The 23,924-nt window shown below is 52.7% G+C and overlaps 2 protein-coding genes across 2 annotated transcripts; one reads left to right on the top strand and one right to left on the bottom strand.

The window, feature by feature from the left end:
* Positions 1-1,039: 1,039 nt before the first annotated feature.
* Positions 1,040-10,645, bottom strand: P2RX6 (purinergic receptor P2X 6). Its single transcript, XM_090290992.1, has 12 exons — positions 10,512-10,645; positions 9,726-9,876; positions 8,302-8,373; positions 4,457-4,532; positions 4,173-4,266; positions 4,017-4,097; positions 3,794-3,935; positions 3,596-3,705; positions 2,181-2,274; positions 2,030-2,095; positions 1,783-1,860; positions 1,040-1,696 (listed from the first exon to the last, which is right to left on the bottom strand). The coding sequence occupies exons 1-12, from the start codon at positions 10,643-10,645 to the stop codon at positions 1,613-1,615; spliced, it is 1,182 nt and encodes a 393-aa protein (XP_090147118.1). The 3' UTR covers positions 1,040-1,612.
* A 966-nt stretch (positions 10,646-11,611) lies between these two features.
* Positions 11,612-22,946, top strand: LRRC74B (leucine rich repeat containing 74B). Its single transcript, XM_090257463.1, has 9 exons — positions 11,612-11,723; positions 12,021-12,163; positions 12,593-12,725; positions 13,631-13,837; positions 16,857-16,966; positions 17,896-18,011; positions 19,089-19,167; positions 20,845-20,940; positions 22,375-22,946. Exons 1-9 carry the CDS (start codon positions 11,612-11,614, stop codon positions 22,525-22,527), a joined length of 1,149 nt encoding a protein of 382 aa, XP_090113589.1. The 3' UTR covers positions 22,528-22,946.
* The last annotated feature ends 978 nt before the right edge of the window (positions 22,947-23,924 follow it).

Genomic DNA, 23,924 nt, shown 5'->3' with positions numbered 1-23,924 from the left:
GAAAGGACAGCGGAGTTCCAGGTTGCCTTGGTTTCCTAGGGCTCCCAGAGGACAGGGTGTGTGTCTGCAGCCTGCCCAGGGATGCAGAGGCATGCCTGCATGGGCACATGCACCTCTCAGGTCCGAGCCCACGTGGTCCAGATGGTTGCCCTGAGGAGCATACATAAGTGCAGACCAAGGCAACACTTGTTTCCAATTTCAGGCCCAGGTGGCCCAGCTGGCACTCATTCTCTCTCTCTCCCCCCGACAAACCCCTCAAGGTCTTTGTGATAAAGGCTCAGAATGATATGCGTGTATGGTATACACGCTTATGTATGGGTGCACAAGTACCTGGGCCTGCTCCAAGTACCTTCCAGCCCACTTGGTGGCTATGAAACACCAGTCCTTTGGGGGGTCCCCGGGCCCACTCTGCCCCTTCCACACTGCGGTATTGCAAATATGGACATCTCCACCTCCACGTTCCTGCCCGTAAGGACCACACAGGACGCTGCTGGCTTTGGCAGGTTTTACTCCTCGGCTTCCTGTAGCCAAGTTATCAGCTTTCTCTGGGCCCTGAGGACAGCCAAGTAGATGAGACCCTGCTCCAACAACCAGGCCTCATAGCCTTGTTCTCTTATCCTGGCCCCCCTGAACCTGCTTCCTCATATACACTGCTCTGGGGATTGAGAGGCAACAGGGACCCAAGGCTCTGCTCAGGCTCCAGGTGCCAGATGATGCCAGATGTTAGCTCAGCCTGAGCCCCCCCCAGCCCCCCCCCCCCCCGACTGACACTGTTGGCAAGTTGCTCCCATGCCCCTGGTCACTAGGGGCCCATGAGGAGCAGCCCCTTGCCTCCCTGGGGTAAGTACTCCCACATCTCTGCCCTGGGACTAAGAGGGGTGCTCCTGCTGTCCCTGTCCCACGCCTCCTGACTGTGGATGTCCCAGACCTGGGGAAATACTCCAGCAGGCAGGACACAGACCCCTGAAAGATTTCAGAGCCCAAACCAGGCCAGCCTGCTGGGGCCTCTGTGTCCTTTATTAGGGAGACAGCCCTCTCATCAGGCTTCTTTCTACCTTGCTGTGGACTCTGGCCACACAGCCCCCCATGCAGTAAAGATGGGAGGGGTTTTCCTATGATGGGCGTGCTGGCAGGGGGAGGAGGGCTGGACGCCAGGCAGGGCTGGGCTTGGCTATAGTCAGTGAGAGGGTCAGTGCTGACAGCTGGTGAGCAGGCCTCTGCTAGGAGCACTGGGGACAGAGTTTGTGGAGAGTTCTCCAAATATAAGCCAAGAGCTCTCCCTTTCTTTATAGCTTCTGTTCCACTGCAGATCTTTGCAAAACTGGCTTCTGTTGCTCCCCAGGCAGCATTCTGCCAAGGTTGGAGCCAAGGCTGAAGGACAGTCTGCCTGGCAATTGAAAGTAGAATTCTCTCCCCACCCTGCATCATAGTTCTGCGGTGGTTTCCTTGAGGTCCTCAATGTGGGGCCCCATCCTTCCCAGCCACAGGGAATGGTTACAGGACTCAAGAATAGGCAAGCAAGTGGGGGCCAGAGCCTGGGCCGAGCCACCCTGGCTTCAGTGTCTGACTCTCAGCAGCAGCAGTAACCATGGGGGCAGGTGTTGGGTCCCCTCTAAGACACCTGGGCAGCCAGGTTCGGGGGTATGGAGGCCATCTCTGTCTGCTCAGGGTTGGCAGTTGCCTTCGGGGCTCTTGCCTGTGGATGAGGACATTAGGTCAGGGCTCTGGTCAACATCATCCAAGTGGAGCAGCACCTGGTGGCAGAGCAGGCCCATAGCTCACCTCCTCATATTTGGTTGTCCAGTAGAAATGGGCTTCTCCATCCACATACAGCAGCAGCAGGTCACAGAGGAAGGTGATCTGGGAGAGGCAGGAGAGACCCATGTCCCAGCCCCAGTTTGCCCTCCTATCATCTCCCCAACCCTCACCCTGAGACTCAATGGCAGGCAGAAAGGGCTCAGTGTGCATGCAGGCAGGGCTGGGCACACCCTGTCTGCAGCCAGAGGGTGCCCACTTTGGCCACACTCACCATGCCCAGCCAAGCTGCTCCGGTGCCCAAAGTGATGGTCGTGGGGATGAGCCCAAACTTCCCTGCCTGAGAGAAACCTGGGCTGAACCTCAGTCCGTGGTTGTCGCCTCCTCCCACGCCCACCCTGCCCACCCCACCTGGCCCCTCCTACCCGCCCAGCAACAAGGATGTTGAAGCGAATCCCATAGAGTTTAAGCAGACTCCGGGCCTCCACACCTGAGGCTTCCCACCAGTGAGTGGCTGTCCTGTGGGCAAGAGGAAGTCTGGTGGCCTGTTGTGCCCACTCCCAGGCCTCCTCTTGCTCATCCATCGACTCCAGCAACCCCCATCCCCAGCCCAAGTCTTGGGGCTCAGCTCTGTGTCATTGCTGAGGACACATGGAAAAAGCAAACCAGGACCTGCCTCTCAGAAGCTTCCTGCTTCCTGAGGAGACAGGGACAGAAGTCTCTGAATAGACACTAATAATAGGGGGTGGGAGGAAGTTGGGTTAGGCCAGGGTTGTGAGGGTCCAAAGTGGGGAATTCATGCTCCCCTGGGAACTGGGGTAGGCTTCCTGTGGGGGAGACTTTCAGGCTGGTTTTTCAGGGTTCAGGAAGGATTCTAGGCCAAGAAAGTAGGACCGGTGAGAGCACAGAGGGAGGGGAGCAGGGTGTGGCAGGGAGCAAAGGGCTGGGGAGGTCAGTGAAGCCAGGCCAGGCAGCAGTGTCAGGAGTGTCCCCTCCAGGCCGGGTGTCTGTGCGTTTATGCATGTGAGCAACAGTGAGAAGGTGACCTGAGGTGGTAGGAGGATTCTGGGCAGGGAAGGGGAGGTCTGCTTAGGAGACTCAAAGACATGACAATAAATGCCATGCAAGATTCTTGAGTGCATCCTGGATTGGAAACTAAAGAGATTTATGACCATTATTGGCCCAGTTGGGGACATTTAAATATGAGATGTAGTCTGCCAATCTTAAATGTCTTGAGTGTGACAACAGGACAGTGGGCCCATGAGGAATGTCCTCATTCTCAGCACAGTGTTGAGAGGAGCGAGTGTCTGGGTATCAGCCACTTTTAAATGGTTGCATTTGAAATCTATCTAAATATATCTGGCTCACTCTAGAGAAGTAGGGAGAAGCAAATGTGGCAAAATGGTAAAGAAAAAAGCAAAAAACCTGGTGAACCCAGATGAAGAGTATATGGGTGCTCATGGTACTAATCCTTGAACTTTTCTATCAATTTTTAAAATAAAACCTTAAGAGAAAAGTAAAAGAGAAAGCCCCCTCTGCTGTGGAAGGGAGATGCTAGAAGCAGGGTGGGGTGGAGGAGGAGCTGGGTAAGGGGATCCCAGCAATAACATGGGGACAGATGGGGTGGAAGGGGGAGAGTTCAGGAGAGAGGCTGGACAGAGCCTGTGCTGGGGGACCTGGAGCTGAGGATACCCCCTCCTGCTCTTGGAGCCGTCCTTATATAGAGCAGAATATCCAGAGGGCTGGGCTGTGGTGGGGTCTGTCCTGGCCTCCACAGGACAGGCAGAGGTGGACCTGACTGAGAAGCAAATGCAGGCACTGGGGGCTGTGGGGACGGCACCTGAAGTTGTAGCTCCTCTCCTGCAGCTGGAAGGAGTAGTGGGGTCGGCAGTCAGAGCCCCCGGAGTCCAGGTTGCAATCCCAGAGGACACGGATGCCTATAGCACCACCCTGCACATAGCACGTCACTGCTGTGCTGGCACATGGGCTCAGACCCTCTCCCTGAATCCTCCCAGAACCCTGCCCTCCACACACCCACCAGCAATGCCAGGTCCTCAAAGTCCCCTCCAGCTGCAGCCACGAGGTCCCCAATGCGGAACACTGGGCAGTAGGGGCTGGAGAGGGGGTCATATCGGCAGCGCTTAAAATAGGTGTTGTCCCAGGTCTCCAAGGCATTGGACCTGAGAGAGACCAGGAGGAGGAAAGGTCAGGCCAGGATGGTCATAGGAGGGTGTGGGGCCTGTCAGGACCCACCCACTTACTTGGAGAAGTTAAACTTGCTGAAAGTGACAGTGTTTTTGACAAACAGTGTGAAGTTCTCAGCCTGGACCAGCAGAGGCTTCCTGTGGGTTGAAGGATAATGAAGGGCAGGCTCTGCTGGTCCTGGGGCCCTGCCTTGGGAGTTGGGGGAAACTTACGTGGGCACAGTGCTGCTCTCCACTGGACACCAGCCCTGGATCTCACAGGTCCTGTGGGTCTCGTTGAACACCACACACTGGCCCGTTTTTATCCCTTGAAAACAAGACAAACTCTAGGCCTGGGGTGGGTGGCGGGGGGGTGGGGGGGTGTACAAGGGGCTAGTGACAAAAAGGAGAGATGCAGAGGCAGCACCAGGCCCACATTCAGGAGCCACCCAGGGTCCCAGCCTGCCCCTCAAGCCCCATTCCCAGTAGAGGCACTGGAAGGCAGGGCCCACGGTTACCATGGCTGTATGTCCCTGTCTCCCCTTCAGGACAGTCTTCATGGGCCCAGCAGCTGGCCAGTGGGACGGAGGGATGCTGAGATGGGTGAGAACAGAGTTGTCAAGGGCCCAGTGGGTGACCAGCCCTGCAGTCCGCAGAGATACATCCCTCCCACCTTAATTCCTCAGGGTTCCCTTAGTTTGAAGGCACATGGAAAAGCTGGAGGGTGCAAATAAAAGGAGGTGGTCAGAGCAGGGAGCATGAGCAGCCCTCGACCAGATGGGGTGCAGGTGCTGTATTCCAAGGCAGGGCAAGACTTTTCCTCCTGATAGTTCTGTCCCTGGTGGGAGCAGAAGTGATTCATCCAGGCCCAGCTTCTCTGATTCTAATTCATTTTTATTTTTAAGATTCTATTTATTTATTTTTAGAGAGAGGGAAGGGCGGGAAAGAGAAATGGAGAGCTAGAAACATCCATCAGTTGCCTCTCATACATGCCCTGACCCCGAGGACTGAACCCACAACCCAGGCATGTGACCTGACAGGAAATCAAACCCATGACCTTTTGCTTTGCAGGACAGTGTCCAAGCAACTGCGACACGTTGGTCAGTGCTGAGCCTAATTCAGTCACACAACAGGGAAGGTAGAGGGACCCTGGGAAGAGTAAGTTCATGCTGGAGACACTGGGCATGGCAGACAAGACAGGACCCCAGTCCAAAGGGCCTGGGTAGGGAAGTAAGACCCCAAAGGCTAGGTCCTTCCCTGTCTGTTCTTCAGTAAAACAGGGACATTAATAAGTGCACACAGTCACAGAGCCCTGGGGATTAGCCAGGAGGGGAAGGTGGTGAGGTTTCTTGGGGTCCCAGACCCTGGAGAGGAAGGTACCCTTGGGCATCAGGCACTTGCACAGACATGGTTCCACCCGGGGCAGAGAATAGACACTACTATCCAGGGAGCCCAGCTCAGGGGCAACAGGAAAAACACAGTGTCAGGGAAGGGGTCAGGGACTCTGAAAAGCCAAATGAGATCATGGGACTTTGTGTGTGTGTGGCAGGGGGTACTCTGAGAAGTGGGCTGGAGACAGTATGGGGCCAACTGTTCTGCCCTGTTGTCTACACCTGTGTCCTGAGTCTGCCCCTCTTCACCACCTTGGCTGGGCCACCATATCCTCCAACTGGCCCCCATGGTGACCACCACAGGGCCCTGCTTCTGTCCTCATTTGCCTTCACCCAGCAACCAGAATGGCCCATGTACAGAAGATGGAGTACCCTTCCCTTGAGCCCATCTGTCGCTGCTTGCTACTCCTGTGATCAAATTCAGATTCTTAGTGGGTTTCACAGGACCCCTGAGATCACTGGCCACCCGCTTCTTGCCCCAGTCCAAATCTAGACTCCAGACCCACTCAGCAGCAGCTGACTCTGGAGCTGGCTCATCTCACACAGCTCAGGTCCCTTGCCCACACAGCCCCCTCTGCCTGCACATCTTTAAGATCCCACTTGAGCCTCCAGTCCTGCAGGAAACCTTTTCTGAGGCCTCAGGCTGGCAGAAGCACCTCCCTGGATCTCCTGGCTGCAGCCTCTGCCCCCATCATAGGACCATACCTTTGGCTAGGCTGTCTGTGCAGGAGCTTCTTGAAGTACAGAGGACAGAGTTTTGCAAGACCAGCACTGGCCTAGGGGGAGGTTCAGCAGGTGTTTGCTACGGGAGCATAGTACATGTGCTGGGAGGGACCAGATGACCAGGACCCCAGAAACTCTGGCTAGTCTCAGGAAGCTGAGTTTTCAGATCAGATGATTTCTTTCCCAGTCCCAGCAGTTTCTCGGGAAGGGCCAAAAGTCAGGACATGGGCAAAGAGGAATCACATGGAGTCCAGAAAACGCAGAACCACAACTCCAGCAAAAATGAGAATAGCCTACAAACTGAACATGAAATAGACGCCTTCTGAGCATTAGAGAGGGAAGGACAAGTCATGTGCATGTGATTCCCTTCCTTTGAGAACAGGGCAAACCAGGGACATGTGGCACCCTCCACAACTGTGGTGGAAAGAATCACCAGGATTCAGCAGACAGGTGACCTCACAGTCCAGAATTTAATCCAGCCCAGCAAGCAATTAATGTTGGACTCAATTAAAGAAAGGTGTCACCAGGGAGGTAGGCTCCAGGGCTACGTCTTGGTCCCAACTGTTCGAATGAAATTTACAGCTGGGAAACTGTACACTTAAAAATGATTAAGATGATATATCTTACATTTTGTGTCTTTTATTGCAATAAAAAAAAATTGACCCTGGCTGCTCTGGCTCAGTGGATTGAGTGTCAGCCCGCAAACCAAGTGTCGCTGGTTTGATTCCCAGTCAGGGCATGCGACTAGGTTGCATGCCAGGTCCCCTGTTGTGGGGTGTGTGAGAGGCAACCACACAGTGATGTTTCTCTCCCTTTCTTTCTCCTTTCCCCTCTCTCTGAAAACAGATAAATAAAATAAAATAAAGTAACCTTGTTAAAAAAAAAAAAAAAATCGGGCCCTGGGTCAGTGGATTGAGCACTGGCCTGTGAACCAAAAGGTCATTGCCAGTTTGATTCCCAGTCAGGGCACATGCCTGGGTTGTGGGTTCACATCAATGATTCTCTCCCTCTCTTTCTTTCTCTCTCCCTTCCCTTCTCTCCAAAAATAAATAAATAAATAAAATATTAAAATTACATAAAAATAAAAATTTTTTAAATTGAGGAAAAATATCCACAGCTGGGGAGGAGAGCGAGTGTGCTCTGTGACACACACTAAATCCCAGGGACATGCCTGTAGCTGCAGGACTAACTAAAACTGACCCTGTTTTTAAAAAGACCCAGAGCCAAAGTTTAAACCTTGGAACACCACTCACAAATTAACATTTGTGAACCTTCAGCTGCCTCCCCCACCGCCCATGGGACCAAGGACCAGGCCATGACTAGAACCTGAATACAGGAGACCTTTCAGAAGCAAAGGGTCTGCTGTCAAGGCAGATTATAATACCCCCTCCCCGGATTAAGGGTGACAGATTCAAGCCTTGCCTCCTGCCTCCTTGCTGGCCAAACTCGTAAATAAAAACTCTTTCTTTTCTCAAGAGCTGGTGCAATAGTATTTGCTCCGATGTGGGTTGGGGAGTAAGCCCTTGTTTGGTAAGGTAACAGCTTTGGCACCACAGGGTTGGCTTCTATGTATGTACATTGGGCAGCAAGCCCTTGCTCGGTCACATGTCCAGGTGAAATTTCAGGGGGAGAATCTGCATTTTTGCTTGAGAAATGAACAGAGGGTGGGAGCTCTAGCTTGACTGACCACAGTCATAGCAAAAAGTACCCAGAGATCATAAGTGAGCCTGAACTCATAAGCAGAGGTGTGCCATGTTTGCCAACAGAAATGAAAAGTGCCTGGGAACACACCAATAGAGGCTGGGCAGAGAGAAGGGGCGGTGATCTCCCAGACTGGCTTGTGCTATTAGAGGGCACCTGAGCATTGTGCCCAGCTCTGGGTGTCACACTGACAACGTGGAGAGTGCCCAGAGGCAGAACCAGGATTGGGAGGGGCCTGGATATCCCACAGGAAATGACAGTGGAAGGCTCTGGATGCCTACTTCTCAGAGGTCCAGAGTCCTGTCACCCACAGGCTGGGAGGCCTTGGGTAAGTGACTCAGCTCACTGAGCCTCTGTCTTCTCACCTTCAATGGGAATTGCAGTAATTCCTACCAGGCAGGGTGCTTGCTAAATGAACTGATTCACAGAAAGGCCCTGTCCCAGTGCCCGGGATATAGGAGCACATACCGAGCCCTCAGTCACCCTGGGAAGGAGAAGGGAGGACATGGCTGGTGACCCAAGGCTGGAAGGCTCCAGGGCAATCTTACCTCTGGGCACCTGCCCTGAACTTGTTCTGGCGTCACAAGGAAGTTGGTCACCAAGAAGAACACATTCTCTCCCTAGAAGACAAGGGTCAGGGTCTGTACCTGCATGGCTCCCTCAGCAGGGGAGGACAGAAGCCTGGTTTGTGAGCGAAGGAGCCCTGGCCTCAAGGAGTCATCAACCCTGGGCCCCAGGACAATGCTTCCAGTGTAGCAAGTCAAAGGGGACATGGTGAGAGGCTGGCGGAGTTTCTGGCCATTTCTGAGCCCGTGTCTGCCTCTTTGAGTCAAATTTATTTCTCATGTCCACTCTCATTCACTCAGAATTTTCTAAGAGCCTCTTGTTTCTCAGCACTACAGATCCAGAACTGAGTTGGGCCAAGCACCCACCCAGGCTGGTGGGAAGGCGGACCCCTCGTTGCACACATGGTCAAGGGCCAGGGCGCAGGTGGTGAGTTCTGCCTGCAAAAGGTGGCCAAGAACAGGAAGTGTGGCTGGCACTCGTGTGCTGAGGATGAGAGCTCTGTAAATTCGGGGGAATGTACATCCAGGAAGGGGAGGCAGGGGCGGGGCAGAGGGCAGTGGGCTATGGCAGCAGCCAGGATCTGGAGGGACTTGGTGGCCACCATCATGGACAGGGAGCCTTCCAAGGGTGGAAGGCAAGGGCTGGCAGGGCAGGCTCTGATGATGTCCCATGTGGAAGCTCAGCCTGGCTGCTGCATAGGTGCACCTGGGGACTCACTAGAGAACCACAGCCTCAGCCAGGCATGGCATGTGCAGCAGGGAAAACTGTTAGGAGATGGATGGGACAGGGAAAGGACAGGAAGATGTCAAGCTGGGTCTAACAGGATGAAAATAGGACACATTGGGAAAGGGAGATGATTTTTCTTTGGACATGGTGGGTGTGTGCCCAGGAGGCAACTATGCTCGGGGCAAGTGGTCACCAGGGCTACAATTTCAGCATCAGCAGGACAGAGATGGAAACAGGTTGTGGACAATCTGGGCAGAAGAAACAACCAGAATTGTAGTGTGGGAGGGGCAGAAGAGGAGGGCCTGACAGTAGCACCCCAAGTCAGGGAGGTGAGCATACAGGAAGTTCCAGGCCCTGGTTCCCCCTGTTCCCCTCCCACCCCGCCCTCAAGCTCAAGCTCAATGTCAGGTTTCCAAACATTCCAGTCTTTCAGATGCAGCCTTTGTAAATGTAGTGTCCCTGGCCTGGCTTCCTGACACTTCCTCCCATTCACCTGGAAACTTCTTACACATCCCCAATATCCCTGTCCAGGTGCCGTTCCTCTGTAAGACTCTTCCCAAGCCCAGCCCTGGGACAGTGCCAGCACCCCCCTCTGGCACCACATGCCTGTCTCACACAGGCTTGCTACAACGGTGGTATCAGAGGTGTCGGCACCTGGCAGCAGCACCGAGTCACCCACCTGTGCTGGCTTTACGAAGTCAGCCACGTCCCACAGCCGATTCCCCAGCTCCTTGATCTGGGTCACAGAAACCCCTTTGAGTTTGGTGATGACAGAAATCTGGGGGTCCATGTCCTGTTCCTGGTAGCCTTTCTTGGCAAGGAGGGCCCACCTGAGGAGGAGGAGATGGCAGTATGGTGTGTCCCTGGCGCTGGTGGAGCTGGGCCCTACTTGCTCAGCCTCTCTCCCTCACACACTATAGGTTCCCAATACCTTTCAGGTCCCCTGCCTTCTCTCCACTCTCCTCGCCCCAACCCCCCGAACACCCTGCACAGGCCAGAAGTGCACGCCATCATCAGAGAGCCAGTGTCCTATTAGGCACCCATGGGCTTGGAGATGGTCATAACCTCCTCCTTCACCAGCCAACACCTTCCCCATACCAGCTGGACCCAGCTTCCTCCTTAAAGACCCCCCTGACCCAGCCAGAACTGGTGGTCTCTACTGGGGGTCTTGGTGTTCTAGCTCTCACAAGTGTCAGGGACTATATCCTGCTCTGCCCAGGGCAGGGGTGGAGCCCATCCTGCTCTGTGCCCAGAGCCCAACACGGGGCTAGGAAAAGAGGCAGGTGGGCAAACACACGGCTTGCTCCTGCACCCACTGGCTCCTATACAGACAGAGATCCTTCTGCCTTCCCACTAGCCTGTCCCAACATGTTCCACCTCCACCTACCACCAGCCTGGCCCCTGAAGAGTCAAACCCTCAACCCTCAGTCCCTTCAGACAGTGTAGCCAAGAGCCATTCTCTTACCCTACTATGTAGACCATGACCCCAAGTTGCAGCAGCCTCTGCAGGATGCCCACTCGCCAGTTTCTGGTCATCACAAACTTCTCAGTCTTGTAATCCAGAAGCCCCCAGCCTGTCAAGACCCCTGGGAAGCCCATGCTCCCAGCTCCTGCTGGCTGCCGGGGCACATGAGTCAGCACAGCATTTGCAGTCACAGCTGAACAGGAGATAAAGCAGGAGTCCAAGGAGGACCAGGCCAGCAGCTATTAAAGGGACAGAATCCACTTGGGGCAGAATCTAGCTTCCCCCCCACCCCCAGCCCTATGCTCAGTCCCAGCTCCCACCTGCCCTGGACCTTTCAGCCTCTCCAGTCTTTCTCTGCTGGACCCCAGGCCCACAGAGAGGAGCAGCCCCTGTCCCCTGCCCTCTGGCTTCACTTCCTTGGGTTACGAGGGGATGATAGGTGTTATAGGTACTGTGAGAGGATGGCCTGGGAGCCACAGTAAAGGCCAAGGAAATCTTCAGAAAGAAGTGACCTCTGAACTCACACCTTGTTGAAGATATTGAAATTCAACGAAGTTGGGGAAGAATGAATGTTCCTGGTGGAGGAAGCTGCATATTCGAAGCTAGAGCATGAGCGAGAACTGAGACCCACAGAGAGTGTGACTCTGGCTCCAGGGAGGACAGTGGTCAGGCGGTTCCCCAACCCCTCCTGTGCGATGCCCTCACATAGCTGCCCATACCCCCCAAGTGCAGGGAGGAAAAGCCCAGTCAGGCATCCTCCCCAGTTCGTGGGAAGGGGGGCAATGCTTGAACTGCAGGAGATGTCAGGGAGAACAAGGGTCCACAAAGCGCCCAGCATTGCGCCTCGCCACTGGCTGGCGTTCTTATCAGCCTAACTAGGATCCAACTCTAGGTCGGGGCAGACAGGCGGCAGTTTCTGCGGCAACCAGCAACACCAAGTTGCCGGGGTGACTGCATTGTCTCTATTTGCAGCAGCAGGTGCCTATTCACTGAGCACCACTTTCGGTTGGTCTGTGAAGCTAGAGGATCCGCCCACTTCCCCTGGCTGAGCTCCAGGGGTGGTGGAGCGCAGTCCCAGCCTTAGTGTCCGCAATTGCAAAATGGAAGAGCAGGACAAAGAGGCGGGGGCGACTGCCACTGGAAGTCTTGCAGGGGTCCTGGAGGCCGAAGAGGGTTCTGACACAGATTCAGACTCCTACCTGGAGACAGAAGGTGCCCCAGGGCAGGGGATGCCAGGCCAGTCTCTGGCAGGGGTGGAGGGGACAGGCTGGGGCTGAGTGAACAGGGGCCTCTGTCCCCTCTGTGGTACACCTTCAGGGCAGTGGTGGTGGCAGCTCCAGCTCCGTGCCGTCACTGCAATGCTCTTGGGAGCATCCGAAGTTTCACCATTAGAACATGCTTCCAGAGTAATGTTAAAATGCTGGGTAGTGACAGAAGACAGGGGAGCTCTTGGAAGGTGGCTAGCTGTGCCTGAGAGGGATCCACATTCATCTCCCTGTCTCCTATCAGGCACCCATGGACTTGGAGAACTGGTCACGGACACCCTCTACCTGAGGTCATGCCAGGCCTACAGTGTTGTGCCTGCTTCCTGCTTTCTGCGCCAAGGGAGAGCCCCGGAGCTGAACCTGCGGTACCGTGGTCTGGGGCCCCAGGTATCCCTGGAGGGACCCTTGGGCAAGGCTTGGAGGGAGAGAACCAGGGAGGTAGCAGCCATGGGTGTAGCCTTCTTACTGAGTCCATCCTACATACTCCCTGGCCTTGCTCTGAGCCAGACATGTCCTACTCCCACACATGGGTGACAGGTGGGATCGGGGCTATGGCAGAGCTCAGTATAGGGCTGGGGAGCCTACAGTGGGCACCTAACTGCTAAGGGGTCAGGAGAGGCTCCAGGAGGTGAGATCTGTGTGGAGCCTAGAATGAGAAGCAGGTATCCTCTGGTCATGTGGGAAAGGGATGGCCTTCCAGATGGAAGGCACCAAGCGGGCTGAGCTCTGGAAACATGAGCCAGAGGAGTAGCTATCTGTATCTGGGGCCTTCAGCCCTGGGAAGGACCAGGTCTTTCAGGACCCTCTCTGTTCCAGGGGGCCCGGGCTCTGGCTTCTGCACTAACCTCCAATCCCTATGTGAAGCGTCTGGACCTTCGGGACAACGGGCTCTGTGGGGCTGGTGCAGAGGCCCTGGCACGTGCCCTGAGCAAAAGCAACAGCATCTGTGGTAGGTGCTGAGGCTAGGGCAGGTGGGCAGACTTGGGTCTTCCCTTTCCTAAGGGGTGTACCCCCCCCCCGCCCCAATACACACACACAGCCAGACCTTCTCACCTAGGGCCTGCTGGTGTTGCCAGGAAGGAGCCCCATCACAAGGGTAGAGTTAGACCCTCTGTGGTACACCCAGTGCTGGATGCCACTCCTATCCTGACCAACCCCATCCCACCCACTCACCTCCTCCCCTGGCCAGCACATTCTTCATATGGTGGCCGCCCAATGACTGAATGCAGGTGGGAGAGTCCTTTGACACACTGGTAGGGGCTGGGCAGAGTGAGAGGAGGGAGGGCTAGGTGAGTGTTCACAAAGGCTGGATCCAATGCTGCCTCTGCCAGGTAACTCTGGGCAAGAAGCTCAACCTTGCCAAGCCTGTTTTCCAATCTGTGAAATGGCCCAACAATGCCACTTAGCCCTTGGGGATGTGGTGAGTGAGCGTCTGTGAAACTGCATGTGGCTCACATAAGTGATCTGGGCATGGCCACCTAGACTATTATTGCCAGCCCCAATAAATGAGGCAGTGAGGGCTTCTGTGGGTGGGTTATATTGCTGCCAGGCATGATCAACTGTGTATCTGCACCTCCATCACAAGCAGTCTCCATAGCAACAGGAAGTTGGTGGTTTTAGCCTCTTGACCAAGAAGCTACTGGGCACATGGGGTGGGGATGGGCATCAGGGAAGCTACCTGGGGCCTGAGGGAACCCAGCTGATGGGTGCCAGAGTCACCATGTGCACCAAGACAGTTTGGCTACAAAGTCCCTTCTGCTGCCTCGGGCCTGGAGGTTTGGGGGTGAAGTAGGGTAGAGGAGGATGGTGCCTGGCTTTGAATCCCACTGACCAGGGAGTGCTACTCACCCCCAGATGTGGACCTGTCGGAAAATCAGCTGGGAGTGGTGGGAGCCCAGGTCATCTGTGCTGCCCTCATGGCAAACCCAGCCATACAGAAGGTCCAGCTGGCAGGGAATGGCCTGGAGGAGCAGGCAGCCCAGTACCTTGCTGAACTCCTGCTGGCCCACACGGGCCTGAAGTCCCTTGACCTGAGCTATAACCAGCTAAATGACCAAGCAGGTAATATCTGGCCAGGGCCACCATGGGGCACTTGAGCTCATCTTCCTGGGAAGAGGTGGGTGGAGGTTGGCAGGACTAATCTGAGCATCCATGCTCTGGCACCTGCTTCCCATGTCCCACTTCGACCTGTCCCTTTCCTGCTCCTTCCACACAGAACCTCTTAATCCATCCCACAAATACCTCACTGCCTCCTGCTACATGTATTGGGAGCTGATTTGACCACTAGGAATCTAGCCATGAACAAAACAGAGGTCCTGGCCTTAAAGAACACATATTAACAAGATAATTTTCCATAATTCTTGATGCTACAAAAAACCCAACAATGATGAAAAAACAAAAACAAAAAAATAAAACAAGGCATGATTCTAGAGAAGAATGGGAACCACCCATTAGAGGGGTGGCCAGGGTGGCCTCTGTGCAGATGGCATTTAAACTGAAATGGGCAGGGTGGGGAGGAATCAGCCATGGCAAGATCAGATGGAGAGCATTTCAAGCAGGACAGTGAACATGCAGGCCTATTTCCCAGACTGACAGACACGAATGTGATGGCTAGTGGGCCAGGGGAGAGTGGCTGGGCCATGGGGTAGAGAGGCAACAGGGGGCTGTAGAGCTACAAATCATGGCGAAAGACATGCAGATTTTATTTTAAGGGCTGTGGAAGACATCAGTAGCATTTCTTGATTTTACTACTTTCTCTCATGCCCCAGGGCCTTTGCATGGACTATCTGCTTTGCCTGCCTCCATCCCCTCCAGTCAAAATCACCTGGGACCCTAGGTTAGGGATACAGATTCCTGGGCAACTGCTGAACCAGACTCTTGGCGGGGTACTCACGCTTCTGAATTTTACCAGATGCCCAAGGAGATTTGTCTGATCCAGAAAGTTTGGAAACCACTGCTCTGACTCAAGCTGCTTAGAGTGAATGGGGTGGCACCAGCCTTGGCCTCTGAGAATCAGCGCTAGAATTAAACTGCCAGACAGTCAGTTTACCTTCTAAGAAAATTACTGTGAGAAACCAGTGAAATTTCAGACTTTCAACAAACTAATTATAGGCGTCCCTCTGAGCCTGCATGGTCAGAGTGCAAGCACCAGAGAGGCAACCAGGATGGAGGGGGCTGGAAGCTAAGACCCTGCAAAGGCTGTACAAATTATGGAGTTGGGGGTCCTGGAAAAGGACAGACATAGTGGGGCATTTTGTTTTCCCAAGTAAGGAGTATCCATGGGGTGGGTCTGACTCCCTTGAGGGGTGAAGGAACTTGGGTCTCAGTCTCCCCACCTGACCCATGGTAATGGTAGTACCTACTTCATGGGTTGGCTGTAGGGGTCACAAAGAGCAAGCACTGGAACTATAAGAGGTTGATTCATGCATGCATGTAGAAGAAACTTCTTACCCCTCAGCTGTTCAGCAAAGTAGGGACTTGCCTGCAAAGCGAGAGACCACTGCCATCTCCTCCCAGCCTTGGAATTGTCTGTGGAAGAGAAAAATATCATATCTAAGAACCTGTGGGAGTCAGACCCAGTGCTGGGAGCGAGTCTGGAATCCTGCTCTCAGGGAAGCCAGCACAGGGCTTCCTCGCGGCTTTGCGGGAGCTCTCCAAGGTGCTATAAGTGTCTGCTGGCCAGTGTTCTCGCTACGGGCTCTGCTCAGTTAGTTCATCTGTTTTTTCCTCTGTGCATTTCTTCAAACCAGACTTACTAGACCTATGCTAGGTGCTGGGACCATGGAGAGGGGTCAAATTCAGATCACTATGGGACTTCCAGGCTGATGAGGGAGACACACCAAGTGGAGAGAGGTCTAACGGCCAGAGCCTGGAAGGATGAAAGCAGTGGACATGAGGCCCACGGTGGCCCAGCTCAGCTGAGGAGCAAAGGCTTCCTGATGCCAAGAGCCCGGGTTCAAAGGATGAGGAGCTGTTAGCCAGGTGAAGAGGGGCATCAACAGTTCCATGCAGGGGAACAGCCAGGAGGTGTGTTGGTGCTGGTACTTTTGTGACCTAGAAGAGGTCAGACTGGTGGAGTGATGACTTTAGAGCAGGGGCGGTGGGTGGCTAGGGCTTCTGCCCACTTTACATACTAAATATCTCTTAGGGTTTCTCATCCCACATGTCTCCCCCAACATTTCCTTTCTCTACCACCACCGTCTTCCCTCCACTACAGCTGTGCCAGTCTTGTCACCTCTTGCCTAGACTATGGCACAAGCCTTTCAACTAATCCCCCAGCCTCTGATCTCTGCCTCCACCCACCCCAGTCCATCCCCTACGCCCACTGAGGTATCTAGCCTGTCACTTCTTTTTTTTTTTTTACAAGATTTTATTTATTTATTTTAAGAGAGAGGAGAAGGGAGGAACATAGAGGGATAGAAACATCGATCGGTTGTCTCTCGGATATGCCCCAACTGGGGACTGGACCTGCAACCTGAGCATGTGCCCTGTCCAGGAATGGAACTGGAGACCCCTTGCTTTGCTGGACAATGCCCAACCAACTGAGCTGGCCTTGTCATTTCTTAAAACCCTCCCAGCCTCCTCACCAATAATAGGGCAGTGCCCAAGACCCTTAGCCTAGCATTCAGGTCCTCTCAGCATCTCTCAATCGCCCATCACTGCTACCTCATTTCACAGGCTTCCCCTCACCTCCCCCAGCGCCAGGCTGATGTGCATTCCCACAAGCACCCCATGGTCCCTCTACCTCTGCACATTTGTCTTTCCTTGTCTGCTGTGTGTGTGCAGACATGTGTGGTGAGGCATTAGTCTTCTAGGTTATCTCCACTGTCCCCACTTTCCTGACCACTGCCCAAGTAGGGTTATCCTCCACTCTGTTCCCATGTCTCCAGTTTGTAGTTAAAATAGCTCACATCCCATTCATTTGTACTTATATCTCCCCCATTAAATATGAAATCCTCGGAAGCAGGGAAAGCCCACACTGGGTTCAACAATGTGACCCTCATGCCCAGCAAAGACCCTGTATTATTTTTTGAAAGAATGAACAGAGTGAATAAGAACATCTATCTTGGTGTTTTGGAAGGGGAGATGCTTGGACCAGCCTTGGCAGAAAACACAGGACTCACCGAGCTTAACATAAGCTGGAATCATCTTCGAGGCCCAGGAGCTGTCTCGTTTGCCAGAGGATTGGGGGTATGAGGTCCGCACTCCCAGCCCACCCCACAGACAGCCCCTCCAGCCTGTCCCTTGAAGGCAAGTCTCCTAAGGGCCGGCTCCCCATTGCCGCAGCTCTTAAGAAATGAGCCTTGAATTTTTAAATCAGAGCTTAAGGAATATTTTGTTAGGTGTCTTTAATTTTCCCAGCCCCGTTTAATGACTTCAATACCCTGTGCCCAATCTCAAGTCACTTACTAAGCGGTCCACAGCTGAATGTGGCACACCTTCTCCAGACATCACAGACCCTCCGCTGGTTGGGGACAGTGTGCAGACTGGTGACACATGCTCACTATGGGGCATGCACAACTGCTCCCTTGAGCGATGCCCTTGCACCCTTAGATCTCAGCACACACTCTAACAAGCCACCTGATCCCATAGTTGTGGTTCGTGGGCCTCAGGAATGGGTGGTTGCAGCCCCTGCCAGGGTGGCACAAAACACCTGCAATGCCCCGTGTTGGGTACCTTTTTGGGGTCCTCTTTAGGGAATGGTAGGCACTGCCTTGCCCTCCAGCAGGGGCTGAGTTGGGGTCCTGGCCCACAAGGTAACAGGCTTGTCTTCCTAGCATACCCACAAGCTTCCTCCCTTCTACCCATCACAGCACTCTGGGCAGGTTTCACCCAACTCTGGGCCCCTGAGCCTTGGGTTATTTGCTCTTGAGAGGACCCCAAGCAGCCCCTGAATCTCAGAGAAATTCATACCCACACCCACTCTCTGTGTTGTGCTTCTGGTTGTTCAGCTCTACTGGTCACCATCATCTAAGCCATGAGACTCTGCCCTGGAACCTCTGTCCTTCTGCTCTCAGTCCGTGCTCTTTACACCTCAGGTGTCCTGGGCTTAAAGGCTGTGGCCTTGGCTTTCTCTGCTGTCATTTGTGGTCCCATGGCTTTGCTCTTTTGTATCCCAGGCAAACATCTTCCTGAGAGTCCTGGACATCTCATACAATGGCTTTGGAGATCCTGGAGCCTCTGCAGTGGGTGAAGCACTTAGGACCAACAATGTGTTGGAGGAACTCAACATGAGGTGGGGAGCACGGGGTGACCCCCCCATGTCACAGTGTGTGGGGCCACAGCCACCTCAGGGACCATGGGCTCTGTGATCTTGTTGCTATTTACCACGTTAATTCCCAAACTGACCACAGTTTATAATGGGGCTTGAACCACAACCCCGGAGCACCCAGCTCTGTCCTCTCACTCGAGGTCATCATTTATATGCTGGACTCATGATTCCTACCACACAGGCAGGGACTAGGAATTGCAAACGTATGTAAAGCCTTTTCAGCGGAGCCAGATGGGAGCTGGGTGCTCCGTGAGTTCTCCTCCCTTTCAGAACAGAAGCTGACTCTGACAAGTGGGCATACACACATGCTCTGCTCTGCACGTGGCTGCTGGGGGGGGGGGGTCTGCAGTGTGTAAGCTGCTCTTCCACACCCAGGCAGACTCTCAGCCCTCAGCAAGTAACCAGACCAGGGACCACAAATTCAGAGGGATGGAGAGAGGCAGAGACCCAACAGGTCTTGCTTGGACTGCCATGGCTGAGCCCCTCCTAGGGTCTGCAGTGAGCAGGGCCTGCCTGCTGTAGTCCTGCCCTCCTTCCATCCCACACAAGGGGCCAAGGCCAGAGGACTCCATGAGAGATGCTGAAATGTGAGAAGTCAGAGAAAAATGGGACTGGCTTCAGAGACAGAGTGGCCAAGTGCCATTCTGAGTTCTGAAATTTGGGTCCAGCAGGAGGAGGAGGAGCAGAGGACATGGGAAGGGAGCTGGGTGGTTTTCCAGAACAGATGCTCTTAGTCTATGCTCTTCACTGGGGCTGAACATCTGCTGAGCTTGAAGGCCACGGGGCAACAGCTGGGGCAGGGGGGATGTCTCTAGGCGTGTCAGCTGGGTGATCTCTCTGAACGTTGGGAGCCGCCAATGAAGGAGGGTCACTATCCAGCTTTTATACACTGACCTGCCCAGGGTCCCTGGGGCATGAGTGGAGGCTGGACGGGAAGCCCTACCTAGGGATGTTCCAGCAGTGCCGGCTGGCACCCTGGGACAATCTAGCTCTGCACAGCTACTCGGAAGGTGGTACAATGCACATGTCTTTCTGTTGTAGCAACAACCGCATCTCTGTGGTGGGAGCCCTGAGCCTGGGCCTGGGCCTCCGGGTCAACCAGACACTGAGGATTCTTGTTGTGAGTGCTAGCCCGATGGGGGAGGCCCCAGCAGACCTGCCTGAGCCTGTCCACACAGATCCCTCCCCTGCCATCTGTCCCCACCCCAGAGGCAACAGGGAACACAGGCCTCCTGGATTCTTCTTGCACTACTCCTTCCCCTTGCCATTCAGTCACCCATCTCTGGTCTGGCCCATGCACTGCTTCAGGCTCCTCCCCACCCCATCCTTCCCTCCCAGTGGCATTACCACCTCTCTCAGTTGTCCTTTCTCCTTCTAAGCTCATCAGAGTGCTACTCTGCTGATGATGACTGAGGCACCCTTGCTTCCCCCTCACCTTCTCCCCTGCTTTTCCTCTGGCCTCGCTAGAACCCGGGATCAGCCCAGGTGTACTGCCGGTCACTTCTCAGACCTACCTGAGAACCTGTGTGCACAGCAGGCATTTCCCTCCTCCAGGGTTGCCAGTAACGAGGGAGCAGCTGAGCAGAAGACAGAAAAGCAAGGGTACAATGAGGGTAGAGCAGCTCCCTGAGAACCACTGTGCCAACAGCATGTGCTCAGAGGACAGTACCACTAGCTCCAGGGTGGACATCCAGCCCTGCCCGGCCATCAGTTCCCTCATCTGGCAGAGGGGCCCCCATATCCCGAGCCCAAGGCTCACTCCTCTCCCACCCTCCACCCTTCACCCCATCCCAACTGCCTCCTTCCTGCACTGGAACCCACACCTCTTTCTTCAGCTCTGAATCCAAATTTCCACCTACTGGATGGACCTTAGAAGTCCCATTGGCACTGGGGATTCTGAGTCCAACCTGCACGCATCATCTCCCTCTTGCTGTATGTGCAGGGGGAGGACTCCTTCTCATCCAGTCAGAAGCTGGGGCCCAGTGCTTATCCCTCCCTCCCTCCCCACAACTTCCCTCCTTCATCTCACCCCCTGCAGGGCGCTCAGGCTGCCTGCTGCTCCTACTCATTTTCCCTCCTCAAGTTTTGTTGACCTGCTAGTTTCTCATCTCTGGCCCTTCCTTCCCACCTGCTATCAGTTGATCTTTCTAAACATGAAATATGCCTCTGTCCCTCCCTGCTTTAAACCCAGCAGAGGCTCACCACTGGATAAACTCAAGCTTAGTACTGTGCCACTTGGAGCATGTCATTAGGATATGGGCTCTGCCAACCTGTTTTTCCCTCCTGCCTTGAAATTCATCTCTCTCGCCCAAGCTCTTTGGAATTCTCCAGACACACGATGCAATCTCTCATCTCTCTTTGCTCCTGTGGCTTTTCTTGCTGAAATGCCCAGCTCTAACTGCCTCACCTGTAAAGTTCAGTTCAGATGTGTGATCACCCATCCAACCTTTACCTCCCAGGTAGAGTTGGTTCACACTCTCTCATTGCACTGATCACACTGCATTTTATGTTTCTTTATCCTCCCCTCCTCCAGTTGGTGAGCTCTTTAAGGGTAGGGGTGCATATGTGTGTTTTTATCTATGGCATGTGGCAGAGCCAGGCACTGGGTGGGCACTCAGTGTCTATTTCCTCTCTTCCCTGGCATTTTATCTGATGGAGACACCTGGAGGCCTGAGACAGTGGGGCTGTCCTGAGGCATATCACCAGCGATGAGGAGCCCCTAAGCTTCCCTTTCACGTTCCTATCCCAGCCTCCCTGGGATCAGCTTTTCTCAGTTTTTTGTGTGTGTATTTCTTAGGTATCCAGGAATCCCATGAGAAGTGAAGGCTGCTTGGGTGTCCTCAAGTCTGTCCAGGGTAATCCAGTGTCTCCCCTGGAACTGCTGGACTTCTCTGTAAGAACTTTTCATAAACCTCACCTCTGAGCCTCCCCACGGCCCTAAGGTATATTTAGAGGAAGAAAGTGGGGCTTAGAGAGCCCTGCCCACATACAAGGCATGGCTGAGTCTGAGTTTCACCCCAGGCCTGAAAGCAGGTCCTGATGCCACTCTGGCTCCGCTCCCACTACTGACTGGGGGTACTGCTGTGGCCTCACCTTGGAACCCTGCCTGGGCTCTTCATTGGCTGAGAGAGAATAAGTGACTTGGGGGGCACAATGCTCACTGTTCACTGCTATTTGGATTTGCAGATTCAGCACTTACAAGGTGGCCCTCTTCCCTACCAGCCTGTACTGCCAGCAAGTTAATCATAGTGCTGGAAGACTCACTTGTTTGGTTGTGAGGGAAATCAGGACCTCTTTTCATTCAATTTTGCCTTTTAAATATAAAAACAAATATCACTCTTTTCTAAGGCAGTTAAAATTAAGGAGAGAATGCCCAAATATGAACTATTAACAAAAAGCCTAGTCATATATCACTGCTTATTCTACCCTGATTTATTTCAACTCAGACTTATGTATTTCCAGAAATATGTGTTTAGAGTTCCAGTCATTTAGGTTTGGACCACTGGTTTCAAACATCCTTAGTCTTTCCTTCTACCTACCTGATCTCTATGGCTCCAAAGACAGAGTAGCTTGCCATGACCATGTTCCCTCTACTCTGAGAATTCCTCTTACGACTGGATTCTATCACTCTAAAAAAAAGGAATGATATATGAAATTGTCCTGCTAAAATACGTACATACTTACTTGATACAATGTATGGTTATTATTAGAATAATGGACATACCACAGGATTTGGAGTCAGAGAGGCCTGGAACCAAGTCCTAAACCCGTCATGTGGGATCTTGGATTCTGCATTAGAGATCAACACTAATCTAGATGCAGTCTTCTATTTTCCTCTTCCTTAACCGTTGTCATTAGCCTAATTTGACTCAGATTTTATCCTCAGCTTTAAGGGAAATACTTCTGAATCCTTACAGTTCTCATTAAACTCTTCCCAGAACTCAGTCTTACTTTTGTGAAGATAGGATGAGATGACAGACACTATGGAAAGGGCCTATGCAGAGGAGACTCGGTTGGTGCTAGGTCTCTTGTCCCCAGCCCCTTTCTTTTTCAATTTTTTAAAATTGAGAAACAACATTTATTCTGAAAAATTCACATATATTAAAGGTAGAGCTCAATGAATTTTCAAAAACAGGATACACCTACATAACCAGCCCCTAGCTCAGGAAGGCCTCCCTTCAGCACCTGCTCTTCTTGATTTTAATAGTTTGGGGAGTAATGACATTGTTATCAATAGGAGAGAAGCTGTCCTAAGGAGCTTCTTCAAGAATGTGTGTGTCAGTAGAAAGGTCAAGTTCTCAGGAAACAATAATTGGTTTCTCCTCAGGATATCCAGGTGAACGAAGAGTTTGATGACCTCACCAACTCCGTGAAGGAAATTCTGCCAGGGCTTTGCATAAAGACGGATGCCCGCAGAGTGGAGTACAAAAAGAGTTGCTGGCTGTCTTCAGAATGTCAACCAGCATCTGCCCCTAAATGACTGTGGACTGTGACCTCACGATGCACTCACCACTTGAGTTTGCACTGAGTCCTCATGTAAACCAGGTGGTAAGTGCTATGGAACCAACCTTTGCGATGACTCAGACATCTGTACCTTCCTCTCCATCCCTGACCACTGCACTAATCTGGGCCTTCCTTCGTATTTACTCATTCATGTAACACAAAGTTGTACTATGTGCTGCATATTGAGCTGAGCATGGGGTAAAAGATGCACAAACAAGTCCCTGCTCTGGTGACTTACTTCAAGAGACAATTAAAATATAAGGTGCTGTGCAACTGGCATTCCGAAACCCAACTTGCCATGATGCAAATTGTCACAACTTTTTTGGAAGGTAATTTATCATTAGGCATGGAGACCCTTAAAACTGCCCGTTTCCTTTTATCTGACTAATCTGCTTTACAGAAATAATGCTGTTTATAATAATGAAAATTGGAAATAATTTAAATGTCAAGTAAGAGGGAATTGGTTAGTAAGATTTGGAACTCTGCAAACGTTGAAAACCAAGTGTTCAAAGTACAGTGAGCAATTTGTGAAAATGCACATGATTAATGTTAAATGAGAAAAACAGTATTTAAAAAATCACATGGTTTGGCAGTTCTGTAAAAGGTTAAACATGGAATTACCATATAACTCAGCAAATCCACTCCTAGAGAAATAAAAACATAGGTCCACACAAAAAACTTGTACACGAAATGTTCATAGCAGCATTATTAATAATACCCACAAAGTGCAAATGCTTACCAGCTGGTGAATGGATAAATAAAATGTGGCATATTCATACAATGGTGTATAATCTGGCAATAAAAAGCAGTGAAATTTGGGGTGATAAAAATGTTCTAAAATTGATTATGGTAATAGTTACACAATCACATTAATATACTAAAAGTAATTGAATTGTATAATTTAAATAGGTGAATTTTATGGTGAGTTGTATCTCAATAAAGTTGTTTAAAAGAAAAAAGGAATGAAGTACCAGTCGTCGTCGTCGTCGGCAGCCGTCCGTCTCGAGAGACGATGGTGTAGCTTCTTAAGAGTCTATCTGCACCGCCGAGAATGGCTGTGCAGTCCGACTCGGGAGTGACATCGTATCTGTCTCCTCCCATGTTGAATCGACATCTTGCGATGACGCTGGAGTGTCCTCTCCAGTGAAGCTGAAGCTACAGAGCCTGGGCAGGGTGATATGGAGGGTCTGCTGTTGCCCATGCAGCAGACCCCCCCTCTCTTCGCAGCTGAAGGGTCCAAGGGAAAGACGGAGTCAATACAGCTTGGCTTCAGGTGCGCCGCAGGAGTTGCCGGTGATGACTACAACGTCAAACCGCCTTAGGGACTCCGGCTCCGGATTTTCTGTCAGGGTTTACTCCCTTAGCCTTTCCCCT

This window comes from Furipterus horrens, unplaced genomic scaffold (assembly GCF_987537825.1).
Source record: "Furipterus horrens unplaced genomic scaffold, mFurHor1.1.pri manual_scaffold_11, whole genome shotgun sequence".
NCBI lineage: Eukaryota > Metazoa > Chordata > Mammalia > Chiroptera > Furipteridae > Furipterus > Furipterus horrens.
The sequence above is the reverse complement of the archived record's forward strand: the minus strand, read 5'-3'. Positions and strand labels throughout refer to the sequence as shown.

Excerpts from the sequence above, each read along its gene's own strand:
- LRRC74B (XM_090257463.1), top strand. The coding sequence starts at position 11,612 with ATGGAAGAGCAGGACAAAGAGGCGGGGGCGACTGCCACTGGAAGTCTT. Across the intron at positions 12,164-12,592 it reads ACCGTGGTCTGGGGCCCCAG|GGGGCCCGGGCTCTGGCTTC; the intron begins GTATCCCTGGAG and ends TCTCTGTTCCAG. Across the intron at positions 12,726-13,630 it reads CAAAAGCAACAGCATCTGTG|ATGTGGACCTGTCGGAAAAT; the intron begins GTAGGTGCTGAG and ends ACTCACCCCCAG.
- P2RX6 (XM_090290992.1), bottom strand. The coding sequence starts at position 10,645 with ATGGGCTTCCCAGGGGTCTTGACAGGCTGGGGGCTTCTGGATTACAAG. Across the intron at positions 9,877-10,511 it reads GTCATGGTCTACATAGTAGG|GTGGGCCCTCCTTGCCAAGA; the intron begins GTAAGAGAATGG and ends CCTCCTCCTCAG. Across the intron at positions 1,861-2,029 it reads GAGCAGCTTGGCTGGGCATG|ATCACCTTCCTCTGTGACCT; the intron begins GTGAGTGTGGCC and ends TGCCTCTCCCAG.